The sequence below is a fragment of the Asterias amurensis genome, chromosome 1, assembly GCF_032118995.1.
Source record: "Asterias amurensis chromosome 1, ASM3211899v1".
In the NCBI taxonomy this organism is placed as follows: domain Eukaryota; kingdom Metazoa; phylum Echinodermata; class Asteroidea; order Forcipulatida; family Asteriidae; genus Asterias; species Asterias amurensis.
Window position 1 is genome coordinate 19,823,012 of NC_092648.1, and position 17,268 is coordinate 19,840,279.

General features: G+C 38.0%; 2 protein-coding genes across 2 annotated transcripts in view; one reads left to right on the forward strand and one right to left on the reverse strand.

Moving 5' to 3' along the window:
• Window positions 1-45: 45 nt before the first annotated feature.
• On the reverse strand, window positions 46-3,970 carry LOC139935253 (uncharacterized). The gene has a single exon (XM_071929801.1). It carries the CDS (start codon window positions 3,866-3,868, stop codon window positions 2,717-2,719), a length of 1,152 nt encoding a protein of 383 aa, XP_071785902.1. The 5' UTR covers window positions 3,869-3,970; the 3' UTR covers window positions 46-2,716.
• A 1,613-nt stretch (window positions 3,971-5,583) lies between these two features.
• Window positions 5,584-17,268, forward strand: part of LOC139935343 (glutaminyl-peptide cyclotransferase-like) — a 35,177-nt gene continuing 23,492 nt past the window's right edge. The window contains exons 1-2 of the mRNA XM_071930002.1: window positions 5,584-5,709; window positions 8,726-8,887. Of these exons, the coding sequence (XP_071786103.1) occupies window positions 8,780-8,887 (108 nt within the window). The 5' untranslated portion in view covers window positions 5,584-5,709; window positions 8,726-8,779. The remainder of the gene's footprint in view (window positions 5,710-8,725; window positions 8,888-17,268) is intronic.

The following is a 17,268-nucleotide window of genomic DNA, read 5'->3' on the forward strand; positions in this document are numbered from 1 at the left end:
TATTCAAGAGGTGTATCAGTCCTGAGAAGTGGGGTTCTCATCATTTTCTGCTCATTGCCCGGCGTTGTATGTGGATGCAGTAAGACACCATCCACCGAAGCTTCAAGATTGTCAAGATCTGCTCATTGAGAAGGAGCTTCATCACCGTGCTCCTCTTGAAGAAGTAGAACTACTGATGAAAAGTAGACCCAGTTAGACTATTCAAGAGGTGTATCAGTCCTGAGAAGTGGGGTTCTCATCATTTTCTTCTCATTGCCAGGCGTTGTATGTGGATGCAGTAAGGCATCAACCATTGAAGTTTCAAGACTGTCAATATCTGCTCATTGAGAAGGAGCTTCATATATGTGCTCCTCTTGAAGAAGTAGAACTACTGATGAAGAGTAGACCCAGTTAGACAATACAACTATTCAACATGCTTAACTGTCTTAATATCTTGATTGAAGATAACCAGGGCCCAAATTCATAGAGCTGTTTAAAGACACTGGAAACCTTTGGTAATTGTCAGAGACCACACTTCTCACTTGCTGTATCTCAACATATGCATAAAATAACAAACCTGTGAAAATTTTTTTAACTCAATTGGTCAAAGAAGTTGCGAGATAATAATTGAAGAAAAAACACCCTTGTCACCCTTGTGTGCTTTCAGATGCTTGATTTTGATAGTGTCCAGTGGCTTTAAGCAGTAAATATAAAACAAGTCACAAAACACAAAAAAGTTCTAACCAGTTATGGTATTTATACCATAACTGGTAAATTTACCGTTTTACATGCTATTAAAACTGAGACGAAAATTATTTTTGTGACATTGTTTTACTAATTTCTCAAAAACTACAGCACCTCAGCAAGTAATATTTTAAGGGAAGCTTTCTACAATTATTATCTTCAAACTGTGTAAGTTTAATGTAAATCTGAAGACATTGTGTTTTGTGTTACAAAAAGTAACTCAGGCACTTTAAGCAGCTCCGTGAAAAAGGTCCTGCTGGTTTACAGCGCATAGAAGCATGTGGGGGTTCATTTGTTTGTTTTTCCCTTCTTCAAACAATGATTATTAATATTGTACATTTTGTGGGATGAGTTTCAAACTCAATAAAATAATTTGACAAAAAAGTTAAATCATCTAGTTTTCTGTCATACATGTGCATGTTAATATTTTGATGAATAAATAAATACTAAAGGTAACTGTACCAGTCTGAAAGGAACCCTTTTTTCTTTTTAAAGGGTGTACATGACCCAATTTCATAGAGCTTCTTAAGCAGAAAATAATGCTTAACAATTTCTTGCTTTGCAGAAATGGGAAGGATACCAGTCACACATTTTACATAGTATTTGGGGTTGATCTGGTAAGCATAATTTTGTTATGCTTAGCTACTTTTTGTGCTCAAGTAACTCTATAAAATTGGGCCCAGATTGTTAATCATTTAATTTATTTATCTTAAAATAAAATAAATAAAAAATTATGTCCACTGAGTCCCTTGTCGTCTCTAGTCCAATCTCACATCAGGTTTCAACCGTAATGCACACATTGCTGTAGCAAATGTTTGTTGCATGTTAAATGCGTTGGTTTTATTGACATGCAAAGTTTAATTTCCTCACCGTAATTGAATCCAGCTATGACAATGATGACGTTTCCGGTGTATTGAGAAAGCCGCGTGTTTAATTTAGCGGGAAGCTCAGAGAGCCGACTTCAAGTTAGGCTGAAATGGTGTAGAGTATTGACGGGTGAATTAAATGAGATTTGCGTGCAAACCAGGCGCCAATTTCATAGACCTGCTTTAAAAAAAAAAAACAGAAAACATTGCTTCACAATTTTTTGCTGGGCGCCTTTGCAGGAAACTAGCCACAAATGTATGTGAAATAGTTACGTTTTCCTAGCTACTTTACATGAAATCAGGAAGGTGTGAAATCAGTGTTGGTTGGTTCTACCATAGAGTAAGTCTGTCCTTACTCTATGGTTCTACCGTAACCAGGTTACGTATTCTCCGTTTCGTTTACTTGTTTTCTTTTCATCTTTTGTGTCTTTGTGGACACAGGCGTGCGTACATATAACGGTGTGTTATTTGCATTCGGAACGCCGCAGCTCCTTCCGATGGTGAGATTATAAATTGGTGTGCCCGAAATAATAACAATTTCCATCGTGCAACACTAGTTTACGCGCCTATTCCCACATTTGTCAACTGGTCTTGTTACAACAGGCCGCACACATTTACTCTGGGGGAAAACAGTATACGACCCATGGGTTCAGTCAAACTAGTGGAGTGTTAAAAAAATTGTAGAGAAAGCAACCAAAAAGAAATTGATCCAGTATTAGATATGTTAACTTATTTTTGTTTATAGGCCAAAATCAAAATTCAGGATCCCGACAATCGAATTATTATTTGGATTTTAGATATACCAAATTTTAGAGATACCAACTTTTAGAGATACCAACTTTTCTCAAACTTAAAAAAAAAAAAAAACGAACTTTCGGGTCAATCGGCAAGAAAACGGACATAACTTGTACTGGCACTTCAATAAACATGCCTTGCTGCATGAACTCGTCTTTTGTTACAATTTGTTGTAGTAAAAAAATTCATATAGTTCAAGAACATGATCCATAGGAGACAAACTTGTTTTGTACGAAAGGTAAAGCTTAACATTGTCAATATTGCCGAAATTTGGCGTAGGGTCCGTACGTCCGTTCGCCCGTAATTTTGTAATGGTTTTAACAGACATTTTTTTACAAACTGTCGTCACTACTGCTCACGTCAGACACCGAGCTGGTGGAACCTCCTTGCAGAAACTTTTCTAGAGTTTGTAGATTCTGTGCCATATGGATCATCGTCTCCTCTGCGTGTTTCACGTCGAATTCCTCTCCGGGGGACACGGCCCGCTTCTCCTCCTCCGAGATCGGGGTCATCGCAGCTTCGAGCGCCTTGGCAAATGACTGGGCAAGAGAGGACTGGTCAATAGACCTTCTCCGGACAACCCGAGGGGAAGTACCCGGTCCTTGGGGTCTGCGTCCCGGTAATGATCCAGGGGCGAGAGACGAGCGCCGTCTCTGCTGACCGGAGTTTGAGGCAGCAGGGGAACGTCTTCTCGGTGTCGGCATCTCATGCTCTGACGTTGACTGTGCGGCATGAGGCCGAAGATTTGCCAGCTCGTCCTCCTGCTCGTCATCGTCTCCTGCATCTGATGATGACAACTCGTCCTCGTCCTCGCTACTACTGAGGACAACATGCAGGACGGGAAAGACACTCAAGTTGACACTTTTATGACCCGTGGATTCTAACTTGATTCTGCCCGTCAGGTAGTTGGTAGTGACGACAGAGTGACGTCTCGTTTCAGTTTGTACCTGTATGGTATCTTTCTCCGCAGCCTCTGTACATTTCTGCATGAGTAGCGGGAAGAGTCCACGGTATCCTGCGGCACCTCCGCTAACGATGGTGCTGAAGGGTTTATACGCCCAGTCGTCAATATCAACGGGCTGTTCAATCGCTAAGACGGGTAGCTGTCCGTCCGTCGGATCCATACAGGTACATCTCGGTGCAATCGGCCTTCGCAATATCTTCTTACACACCTTTGGCTCGTCGTTCATTTGTGATGTACGGTTGGCGGCTTTGATGCACATATCACAAGGTCCTCTTGGTATTAGGCTTTCCTTTTTACTTCTTTCAAATCTTGCCGCTTGTCGTTGTTTCTCCTCTTCCAGCCGACTTTGCTCCTCATCATCGAGTCTTTCCTCCCGTTTCGATGATGCATTTTGCAGCTTCTTCTGTGCACGGCGCTGGATGTGTTCCAATTCAGTGTAATTTTTTGAACTGAAAAATCCTTCATTCGGCGTATTCCTGCCGCTCTGTGGTGACTTTGGTATCGACCTTTCTCTTAACATTTTTGTTTCTCAGACACAGGTTAATTTCAAGCTTCCTGAATTAAGATGTTGGATGTATGTTGTGTTAAAAAATACATGGCACACAAACACACGTCAACGAAATCGCTATGGCACAGTGGTAACAATGCGCGCACGCGTTGCACTGTCTCCTGTGACGTCTTACTTTAATTATTAAAAACTCTCAAGCAAAAATAAAGGAAGGATTCATCAAGCCACGCGTGGTTACTTGCTTTGAGATGGGGCGAGAGTTCGAAGTCCAAGTCGCGCACTGACTGCAGCCCTTCAATTCAAACAAAATTCAGTAGGTCAATACCCATACCATGGTTAATGCACACTAAACCTTGGCAACCAACAGAGTACGTTGAGGGCACCGGGTTTTTGTTGGTGGGACTTAGCTGGAAAACCCTGCACTGCACATTACGTAACTTTGAAATAATTTACATTATGGGTAGCTAAATTTTCGAGACTAGGGATGCTTCTCACGTCGTGGGAATGCTCTGACGCCACCTCTGAACTTCCAAACCAATCTTGAGATTTGATTGGCCTATTAACCGGGTCCAGTTCGGCCAACCCTGTCGTCCTTACTCCTATCCTAGATAAAGGATGGCCGGTTGATGCTTGTATCAAACACGACTGGCAAAAGGTCATGACCAGTAGGCTAAGCACTCTACGGGATGAAGTTAAAGTTTTTCATGATACAGAAGCTCTCGCTGGGGAAGTTGAGCCATGCATTTGCAATGAGATTTTCAGAGCAACTGGTCTGGTGAAGTTGTTCATATTATTTTGACCACAGGTAGATGAAGAAATTATGCACAAAGGTTGCTTTAAAACCTGTCATATAATAATAACATGGTTCATTTAAACTCAATAATAGTAGAGAGACTAAAACTGTTTCATTCTCTGCAGAGGGAAATGTAGTTCAGATCATGGAGCCACCACAGAGTTATGCAAAACATTCAAAAGTTTAGATTTTGCTTGCAATGAACTCACTGGCAAACTAAAAGTAGGCCTAATCTATTGCGGGAGTGGCTATACAATTTAACAAACTTTGAATAGTGTGACATAAAGACATACAGACATTCATCTCAAAACTAAAGAAATAACTTTGCTTGCAGAAAAAAGCTTGCACAAGAAAACAAAGTACACCTGGAGTAAAATTCATTCACACACCGCGGGATGGGACAATGAAGAGTCAAGGTTTTTGCTAGCAGCCTCTAGTCTTCTTCTTTGACTTCTAATAATGACTTAGTCTTGTTGTATTGCATAGCCTTTATCGAGTTTTGTGCATGCGAGTTATTTTGCACTGCGATAATGTTCTCGCTCTTCTTCACATTATTTGCAAACAACTGTTTATCACATGTCAAAACAGTCGACTTGTTTATTTACAAAACAGCTGATGATGAGTTTTGTTGTACCGCCCTCTTGTGAGTAAGATTACCTACACATTTTATAAAGCTAAAGTTGACCAGTCTCATTCTCTTTTAGTTTGCATTTTACTAAATAATTCACATCAAATGCCTACAAGAATCTGCTAGGAGGGTTTCTGATAACCAAGTAAGGATTTTTCATTGCATTTCTGACTAAACCAGATTTAGTTATGCTTCTTCAGGGATTATAAATCTTGAGAACGCTGAGGCCGAACGATATAGCTTCCTTTGGACTAGGACAAGTTTAGTAAAAAAGGCCACTCTCAAAGTCACTACTGCCATGTGAAATTATTTATGATCTCCAAGACTCCATCCAACTCCGCTCTCACAAACAGTTACACTTCCCAGAAGGATACGTGTTGGCTTGTTTTCCGTTACTCCACACTATACACTGATCTATTGAACTTGAAAAAGGTAAGTTGTACGATAATGGAATTGTGCTTTAACAATTTTTTCTTGCCAACGGATCAGCGGTTGTTGTCGGTACGGATGCCATTGGTACCACACGTAACGCCGTTATTTTCAGAGTGTGAAGTGCTTTTTATGAATGATGGTCGGATCAGTCTATGGTCGGATTGCCGGCTGATTAAGTTACTGCCTAGGCTGGCTCTGTTGGTTGGGAAGACTACCTCAATTTTTGGATCATATTCAAGTAGAAATCATAGAGTCCATGATCTTTCTTGGTTTACTCAGTTGGGGCCCTCATCAGTTGTTAAGTCCTCCATTTGTTGGACGGGATTGCATTTCACATTATACTTTTATATTGTAGACGATCAATTCATTGTTACAATTGACCCATACATATGTTTGAAGTTAGTTGAACAAACATGTGTCTAATGATGGTATTTAAACAAACTGATTCTATTGAATATGGAGGAAGTGTTGTTTCTTCATTTTTATTTATAAATGTCTTCCTTTGTCGCTAGCCAATCGGTGAAGACAAGTACTTTATGATTGTTATTTAGTCTGCTGAGCTGAGGAGATTGGAAATTGACTATGTAAACTTGTTTAGTACTACTGTACTACTCTATATATGAACAGGAACAACAGTATGAGTCATGGGTGGTTGACTGTTGTATGATCGGCAAGGAAGTGTAATTTATATTAGGCACAAACTCTGTAGAAGGTGTAGACACCGATTCGGGGATGTTACCTGGGAGGGATCCCAGCAAATAAAACCAAATAAAACCAGAAAAAAAGTGTCTGGACGTTATTAGCTATGATTGTTTATTTGACGGAAGCTTGCAGTAGAATATATTATGATTTTCATTTGACGAGCGATAGCACCAAGGCATTGGCAAGTAAAGTGCATGCTCTGACAATAAAAATGGCGGATGCGAGTGAGTTATTTAAGAATTTATAGCTAATGAGTGTTGACTTAGAAATTTTACCACTGAGCTTAGGTCTGTAGCGAGATGCGGCAATAATTCACAAGTTTCTCTGTGGATAGCGCCTTATACATTGTTATAAAATGTTTTTAAGAAAATGGGAAAAGAAGTGAAAACAGAAGGTCGTCAAGAAAAAGGGGAGGGGGTGGGGTCTTGACCCAATTGACTGTATGAACTGTACAAACCCATTTTTTTCAGAATGATGTCATTTGATGTTTTTTGTTGACAAATCAGTTATCAAGTGCACCTTATAATTTCAATTACCGGTTTCAATACAAGCAAGTTGACTTTTGAGCCTTCAAATGTTATTTTCTCAACTTGAAAAATACTTTGGACAAAATGTTTTTCTGGAAATTAAAACAAATTGTATACAAATAACAATTGTGCAGGACCTCTTAGTTTATAATGCAGGATCTTAAAATAAGAAATTCAACCACAGAAACCATCATTTGCAAAATTGTGCTTGTTTGGTTTTCTATCATAAAGCACACTTTGGTTTAACAGTAAAATTGCAAACTAAAATTCCTTGTGTAGGCCTATAATATTTACAGCGTCTGTGCTTTTCAAGATGTTAATTGATTATGGCATTTGAAAAATGGTTTTGCCTAAGGCCACTGCTGCCTAGATCATAAATTAATTTCTAATCCACCATGAATAAACAAATAAAAACTGTCAATACTTATGTACTTCACATGCACTTCACTTTGAATGCTCAAGTTGGCCATTACATAAATTATAGTTTGTATTATGTCAACCATTTTCTCAGCTCCATACACTACATGTAGCTGCATGATATGTGAACAATAGTGTAAAGTTTCAACTTCTATTTTGCAATAATATTTACAAAACCATAAATATTTGTTGTGTTTTGTTTTAACTTGATTATGGTACATTTATAAATCAATGAAGCTGTTGCTGATTTAAATAAAGGAATTAAGGGACAATTTTGTAATACATTTGTTCATCACTTTAGTGACAGGCATTTTTGCTAGCATGTTGCCTATAGACATCCCATTTCCTCTTTTTCTACGTCACTCCACACCAATTTGTTTGGACTAAGATTTAAGATTGGAATGCCTGACACTGATATGCACTTGTTGTTTGGGCCTACTGTCCCCAGTCCTTCTGAATCCTTCACTGTAGCAATTAGGATTTGGGACTACCACATGTATTATATTAGTTTTTGAGATCAAAGCACTGGGCTTAATTTTTATAAAGCTGTTTTAAGCTGAAATTTCTTCTTGACTGTGCAAAAATTAGCAGGGAACCAGTCACTAACAATATATTTTTTGGCTGGTAACCTGTGTCTGCCTAGCAAAGTTTCGCTTTTTAAAACCTTCTTTGTTTGTTTAACATCTGTACGAAAGTGGGCCCGTGGTTAAAAGTCTGGCATCTGTTAAACCTTGATGAGTGTTTTAGAGTGAATTCAAAACAGGGTGCATGAATTTAAGCCCAACCCATAGAATCAACATGCCGTCTTTTCTCCATTGGTTTAAATAAATGATCATTGAAATGACAGAAATGTATTCTCAGAGTCGTACACAGGATGCACAGGTATGACGTACATAGTGCTTGACGCCATACCCTCCAAACCCCCCTCATCATTGGCTTGGGCACTGCACTTAATACCTACTGGATATCATCTTGAACCCTCTGTGTTTTCAGTTAAACACGGGAAGCCTTGAGGGAAATAATGCTATCAAGTCACTCCCGCGTCCTCGCAGACAGCCAAATAATTTTTATTTGCATCACTCCGGCGTCCTCGAAGACAGCTAAACAATTTTTACTCGCAGTACGTGCGCAGTGCGGGAATACTCGTGGAGTTTATGGTACATTTGAAGTTGGAGCATTCCGTTGCCTAATAGTCTGGAGACTGTTAATAGATTGTGAAATGTGTGGCAATGCACTTCTGGTATTCCAGACCTGTAGATTATACTCCTAATAACACAGTCAAAGTCAATTTGTTCAGCAGCAAGTCACTCAGGTGGTTATTAAATTTAATTTTCTCCCTCATTTTATGTATGTATAAACCTACTTTTCAGAGTGTGATCTGCAAAGTGTAGAGAGAGACTGAGCTGCTTGAGGGGCAGCCTACAATGGCGATGGGGAGAGGATGGCGGCTAGTGGCGAGCATCTGCATCATCTTGGTGTTAGTCTCTTGTCAAGTCTCGGGACAGCGGAGGAAAAACCTGCAAAAGATGAAGGTAAGTTTAGCAGTGAGATTCATGATGTTATCAATGCTTTTGTCAGTGTTGCCGACCAAAAATGATCTACTCCTTCATTCGTGACTGCCCTGACTTCAGACCACCTGAAGGCGAGCAGAGACTCGGAGACCTCGACGAGGGCACCATCAAATGGCTTGAAGTCACTAATTGCCAATTTAGTTACAGTCAATGTTCACCTTGGTCCAGAGAACAAGCGAAATAAGACAACTGCATAAGGTGTCTCCATAGCAAATGTTTTAAAATTGTCAGAATTGTGTGTAAATGTTAATGGCAGCTGTACAGCATCAAATAAGGCCTTTGAAATTTCTCTGAAAAGAATTTAAATTCACCAAATTACAATTTAAAGGCAGGGGACACTATTGATAATTACTCAAAATAATTATTAGCATAGAACCTTACTTGGTACGAGTAATAGGAAGAGGTTGGTAGTATAAAACATTGTGAGAAACGGCTCCCTCTGAAGTGACATAGTTTTTCGAGACGATTTTGATTTCGAGACCTCAGATTTAGAATTTGAGGTCTCGAAATCAAGCATCTGAAAGCACACAACTTCGTGTGACAAGGGTGATTTTTCTTTCATTATTATCTCACAACTTTGACGACCGATTGAGCTTTCACAGGTGTTTTATTTTATGCATGTTGGGATGCACCAAGTGAGAAGACTTGTCTTAGACAAATACCAATAGTGTCCAATGTCTTTAAACAGGATTGTCACCAACGAACCAACAATGAAAGCTAGTGAATACTGCAACAAAATCTCAGTGTTTGTACACACATTTAGGTCTAACCCATGAACGTTTGTCTGACCTTTTCATGTGTAGAGAGCACTTGATCCATGTCGACCTAATCCTGCTAGAGAGTTGGGTTGAAGGTTTTTGACTCATCCAGCAAATTCAATACATGTGCAGCAAAATAAAACAACAAAAACTGATTTTGCATTGGGCAGTGTAAAGGTAGACTGAACAGATTTGATGAAGAAAAATGGATTGTTACTTGTAATTTGTTTTGTATCAAACACAACAGAGCTTGACAGTTCAAACAGGCTTGTTAGATATTAGTGATTCTGGGTTTAATGTATACCATCACATACGGAAACCAATAAAAAATGTATTTAATCTAGATAATTGAATTATATTTTATCGCATTAAAGTCTATGAATATTGTGGAATATTTTATTTAATAGACTCAGTGCCTTCAAACCATGTGTCGAAACCTGAAACATTGATCAAGTCGCTTCACTGAAAGAATGTCTTTAAGAGTCTTCATTTCATGGAAAGTTTATGTTTAAATACATAATTGCAAAAGCAGAAAAACTTAGTTTGTTTACAACGAACCACCCCTTTAATTAAAAACTATTACATTTAATCATTCTTCAATATTATTCATCAGTATTGAAAAACAAAAGAACAAGACAAAGTACAAAAATACAGATACTGCTGATAGGAACTTAAAGAGTGAACCTGAACACTGTTGCCCTTGAGCAAGTAGCTTCGATAATCGATAATGTTCACAATTTAATTGAAAATAATAAAACCCACCTTCAAAATGGTTTTTGAAAAGAATTTAGATGGACCAAATTAGAATTTATGGTTTTTGAAAAGAATTTAGATGGACCAAATTAGAATTTATGGTTTTTTAAAAGAATTTAGACCGAATTAGAATTTTAAATGGATGTTTTTATTGACCAATAGTGTTTAAGCTTAATTGATGACCAAATATTGACACGTGGGGAAAACTATACATATCCGGAGCTGTAATATCTGGTACGTCAGATTAAAACACAAAGGCGCCAAACTACTTTACAGATCAGACTGGTTGTATTGGTTGTATATTGCCTGAAGGCCAATTAGTGAAACCAGATCTTGTGTTGTCATGTTGGCTGAGGTCTGGAGGGACGAAGCATAGAGCTAGGTACTATAACATTGTCACTTTGAATCCAGTAGGGATGTGTGATTGCCAGTGCCACAGGAGACTTATAATCAAACTTTAAGAATGAGACGTTATTTTTCAGTTCATGACCTACTGTGATTAGACAACCCCCCCCACCCGCTTTCCGGCAAGGTTTTAGCAAGAATTTGCCAAAAGGGTGTCCAAATTTGCTTGAAATTAAAAAAAATTGGTGTCCAACTTGGTGTTTACTTACAATACATTTACATTTGCATACATGTGGAAATATGGTGTCTAAATTAAAAAGAAGGTTTCCATATTTGGACACCCTTTTACCATGCTTTTACCAAAACCTAGCTAAAACCTTGAGTCACGATGTTGGACTGCGTGATCATCATCCATGGATTAGTGGATTCAGAATTCCCCCTCCCCCCTCAACCCTATCGATCAATCCATCTATCTGGAGGACACTCAATGAAATTTCAGCAACATTGCAATATCACAGCCTTTTAAAGGAACACGTTGCCTTGGATCGGACGAGTTGGTCTATAAAAAAGCGTTTGAAACCGTTTGTTATGAAATGTATATGGTTAGAAAGATGTTTTAAAAGTAGAATATAATGATCCACACAAGTATCACTCAAAATTGCATGGTTTTCATTTTACGTCACCAATTACACGGTCGGCCATTTAGGGGAGTCAACTTTTTGACTCCCGTAAATGGCCGACCGTGTTAATCGACGAGGTAAAACGAAAACCACGCAATTTGGAGGCATATTTGTGTAGATCATTGTATTCTACTTTTACAACATCTTTCTAACCATATCAATTTTATAACAAACGGTTACAAACGCTTTTCAAAGACCAACTCGACCGATCCAAGGCAACGTGTTCCTTTAACATCCATTCTTTGGCCTGTGAAATAACCTCCAAGCCTTGGTGTAGCATAGCAGCCGAATTCACAAGTACACTGTATAGTTCAGGAACAGGTTGTTTCCCATGCCCCTATATGCCATTAGGGCTCACCATTAGCAACAGCCAAGCATAAATGTATGCTGTCTACTAAAAAATGCAAGGGCTAGAAAATACCACTTCTGGACTTCTGGCTTGTGCAACCTTTGTTTATAATGCTCAAAAAAAAAAATCATTTTCAGATGTGCTTAAAAACTGTCTATCTTTGAGTGTGGGAGTGTAATTTCATTTAACCAAAAGCTGGTTGTAATCGCTACAGGATTTGGGTACTTTTTGTAACACAAAACATAATGTCCACAGATTTACATTAAACCTACACCCTTTGAAGATAATGATAGAGAAAGCTTACCTTAAAATGTTAGTTGTTTGTTAAGGTGCTGTAGTTTTTGAGAAATGAGTAAAAATATGTTACAAAATACGTTTTACATGCTGAAATAATTTTCGGCTCACTGAGACAAAATATATTTGTTTGACTTGTTTTACTCATTTCTCAAAAACTACAGCACCTCAGCAAGTAATATTTTTAAGGGAAGCTTTCTACCATCATTATCTTCAAACTGTGTGGGTTTAATGTAAATCTGTGGACATTGTGTTTTGTGTCCTACAAAATGTACGTACATGTAGACCCTTTATCAGAATGATACATTGATGACTACAGTATTAACATTCTTTAAATGTGGATGTGCCATTTTATTAAAACTTTAAATGCATTATTGATTTATGTAGGCACTTCAGGTACATAATGGAAAGGAAAAAAGGAATACGTGATGCAATTTAACCTCATGCCCTTAATTTCTTTGGATTCTGGTTGGAATGAAACTCTGATCTCGGATGTTTACATCTACCCATCATTCATAGGGTCAGAAAGTAGAAAGGTGTGGTGGGAAATGTTGTCGTCGTTGTTTGGTGGGGTGCAAGGGGTTCAAACAGCATACATGTAGCTTTAAAGGGTCTGTATTCGTTTGGTATTACTCTGAAAATAAATGCAAAAAAAACTTACACGGCAAGAAGTACTGCTGCAAATTTGGATAATATAATGTATTTTGAGAAACATTTCAATTTGAAGTACTGCGGTTATGGGAAAAGATATCACAATTCTTATCCCCCAAAGTTTGTATTTCTTTTAGGGATTATTCTTCCTGCGTGGACATATTCGCTCCGGATTTTTGGTGATATCTAAAGAAACAAATGCGACCACCTTTTGATATAAAATATTCATCTGTTAGTTTATTGTACCCTACATTGAAACATTCAAACAGTTCCAAAAACCAAAAGTATACTTTTCCTTTAAGAGCGCAAGCAATCCACTGCAGCTATTTTGGCTCAAATTTAAAATGGTGAAGCAGCAGCATTCGATGACGGGCAAGTATGTAGAAATTTCCTTAAAGAGCAAGGTCTATTAATAGGGCCTATGTCTTGTCATTTAGTTTTGTGTGACCTCAATGCACATCCTGTATTGTTCTAATCAGTAATAGTGAAACTAGTTTTATGACATTGGCAAATCTGTTGAATAGTGATCAGAGGATACTAAATACTCAATGATACAACTGCAATCCTGCTATGTGCACGAATGTTGCCCAATTGCTGGGGGGAACCTCTTTAAAAATGACAATCCATTCAAAGTTGACATCATAACTTGCCTGAAGTTAGTCTAGACTGTAGCAAAATGGAGGGAAATACTGAAGTGTTAGTTGTGATAAAACGTGCCATATTAAATCCTTACCTGACAAGGGGTGAAGTGACCAGGGTGAGGGGTGTTTGAGCTTCAGTTGTCAAATGAAGCAAAGTCACCCAGACTACAAAATCAGTAATTTTGCGTGGCCTAAAGTCTCAATTTTTTCTCTTTCTGCACTGAATTATTTGCAAAATAAGATTGCTGCTTTGATGTTATTGAATGCAGTGGGGATATATTGGTAGTCTGCAAGTTGGCAAACTTGATTCCATACACCCCTCTCAAAAGAAAATGCTAGTTGGCAATTTTGCAACTTGCCAAAAGGAAACGCCCTCATCACTACACCCATGGTCCGCACCTTCCAACCTGTGACATAACAAATGTTTTACGTATTCCATTTTCTTTTGAAATCCAGAGAGATTTGAACACACAATGTACTACAGTTTCAAAGAACCAATGATGTAACATCCCTTAAAAAGAGAAACAAAGTCCAAAGAACAGGTGCCCCTGCACTTTAAAGCATGTTTCATTTCCGAGAACATCTACCTGTAGGATTAGCCAGTCAGACTTATGTCTCTCTGTTACCCAGCTCAATCTGTTCCCCGATCACTGAGCGTTATTCACATTTCAGCCCCTCTCTGAACAGTGAACCTTGGGCGATAACCGTGCAAGTCAATTGTATTATTTGCAGCAGGCTTGGTGCTCTCCGAGTGCAGGGAGTATACCTATCCCCCACTTCAACAAGACACCTTACCGAGTCGATCATCGATTGACTTGGGAGAATTCACTTTCGGTCAGATTCAATTTGTCTTCGGCTGGGAAATTGCCTTTTCACCCGAGCGGAATTTAAGAAAATGGGAAGGACCGCCGTTGCAGCAAGCGGGAGAGATTCTTCTTGTATTGAGTTTGGAAGTCAGTGTTTGTCCAGAGCGGTGGATGTGCCTACTGATTTGAAAAATGTATGCGCATAATTGTTGTGATGTGAAACGTGAGGCGTTCCTTTTTTCCCCAGTCTTTTCTCCTGTGTTTTTTTTTTACTGAAAGAGTAGTGTGGTCGGTCTCAATTATTTGTTTAGTGCTCTCTGCTGTTCTGGCAGTGTAAATGTCATACTATAATTGTTTGTCATGCAATGTTGATTCAAAGTATTAACCCATATTCTGCATAATTTAGTTTAGCAGAGCATCGGCATGTTTTTGTCAATATAAGTTACCTCCCACGTCTCTTAGCTTTGTCACAGTGTCTCCTGGTGGTGTTGTTTTTGTTAGGAAGAACTGTAAGTTTGCCGATACAACTTCGTGTAAATCTTATTTTGTGGGAGTGTTGGCTTCTTTTGCTCTGAAAAGGTGCGTCGGTTTTTCCTTTATGAAACTGGAAATCTTCTAAGAGCCTAATTAATACGTCACAGGAAACTCTTTTTTTTTTTTTCTAATTGACAATTTTTTGTCAGGTATCAAACCACAAAGAAAAAAACTGACTGGGTAAATTTTAAATCATTTTAGGTTGATAGAAGAAAAAATGACTAGAACGGAACATGAACCTGCAACTTCTGGATTGACATGCCAGCGCTGTCTAGCCCTATGTTGGTGGTCTCCCTATTTCGTCAATATCTTTTATTATGGATTGCCATTCCGAGGCCATTCAAACTGTCATATATCTAGGGATCACACCCAAGTGTACAATACAACCTGGGTAGGGATGGGATCACCTTTTTAATGCTGATGGTGCCTATATTTATTTCAAATATCAAGTAATAAACCACAAAGTAAAACTGTCTGGGTAAATTTTAAATCATGAAGCATTTATTGGTGAAACTAAGAAAAATTTAACTAATTGGAGCCACATAATTACAAAACTGATTTTACTACACCCTGTTTTTAAAAGTCATATCCTGTTTGTGCAATCAAAGAGCAAGGACAGAGATCTCTAGAAATAACCTCTCCTAGCACTGAGCTGCAGTGCATGTGTAGTGATGCTCCTTTGTACAGTCATGATAGTAATAAGAGCTGAACTACTTGCTTATGCTTGCCGGAGAATAATAACGGAACAATCAACATTGTCCGTCAAATTACATACAGATGAAGACGTGAGACTTGCGTGTTACAGTCTGTTACACTTTGAAGAGCAACTGTACTGTACCTATTTCATATTTCCCCATCAATGCCGTGACACAAGCATGCACTGTGCAAGTTTAATGAAGTTCATCAGCATTGACAAAAATATACATTGTCTGTCTCTAGAAAAAACCCAAAGTACAATTGAACTTTTTAGTTTGTGTTCCATTGTGAACAACTCAAGAGGCACCAAAGCAATGTCCGGGTAGGGGCATGAAGGCAAACAATTGCCCCCCCTCCCTGAAAGTTGTTAGGTCTGAATGCTATCATCAAAACTTGGCTCTATCCCCGATCAATCATAATTAGTGCACATAGTATTTTTACAACAAAGGACTATCGTGATATATTGTTATTGCTTGCAAGGCAAGTTAATATTGTCTTGCCTTACATAACTATACTTTGTTGAAAAAATATATTGTCCAATTAGGCAGTGTCAATCAAGTTTCCTGAAATTGGCAATTAAGTTTTGCTCAGCTTTTACGCTATTGGTAAAATTTACAAATCACACACTATTACTCTACACCAATGATTTCACTTTTGCTGGAACCAGTCGCGTTTAACAATTCCCACTTTAGTATCATTCTATTAATTCTTGTTTTAATGTCTTTCAGTTCAATTAACATGCCAGTTTTAAAACATTTTTACTGGATATTTTGATCCATTGTGTAGTTGGCACTTGTACAGTTGGATACCAAAAAAATAGAATAGAATTAAATTTAAATAGATCCAATTCAACAAACTTGACAATTAGGCAGATGGACAGGTGCATAGAATGTGATGAGATAAAAGAAAAACACAAAATGATTCATGCAATAATTATGGTAAATTCCTCTTTCCAAACTCCAAGCAATTGCAGTCAGAAACTGCAGAATTATTACAATTAGAATTATAATTTTTATTTAGCCAACGTTAAAAAAGTTAAAAACCAAAAACATCGTAGTGCACCCAAGCTCTCTAGATTTTGCAATAAAAAAAAAAATCTTAAAACATTAACAAAGAAGATAAAAATATATAAATATGCATAAATATATAGGCTACAACAATTGCAAAAAACTATTTCCCATTTAAAGCATGAACATGCAGTTTGTGCATCAAATACCAAAGATTTTTCTTAATTCAATCTAAGAAATTACAAGTAGGGTTCAGTTTCACCTTAAAAATCTACTCATCGGAACTTACAAAAATAGACATGGATGGATTTCAAATAGTGGCTTAATATTATGGCCTTTGCTCGTCGTTAGGTTCAGCGCCATCGATCGCCATTCTCTGATTTCACTTGGCAAATTCTGGGTGTCTTTTCATGTCATGCAAATGCTGGCTTATTTTTTAACAGAGAAAAGGGTAAGTGAAGATTCCTTGCTAGTCGATGAATTGTGTATTATTTAGTTATTGTTGTTTTTGTGATAAGCTCTGTATTCTCAGTGCTTTTAGAGTCCTGTGGGGAAAAAATAACAATAATACTGCGCAGAGGCACGGTATTTTTTGTTTAATATCGACATAAAGTGGTTAAAGGCAGTGGACACTGTTGGTAATTACTCAAAATAATTGTTAGCATAAAACCTTACTTGGTAACGAGTAATGGAGAGAGGTTGGTACATGTAGTGTAAAACATTGTGAGAAACGGCTCCCTCTGAAGTGGAGTAGTTTTTGAGAAAGAAGTAATTTTCCCCGAGTTTGATTTTGAGACCTCAAGTTTAGAATTTGAGGTCTTGAAATCA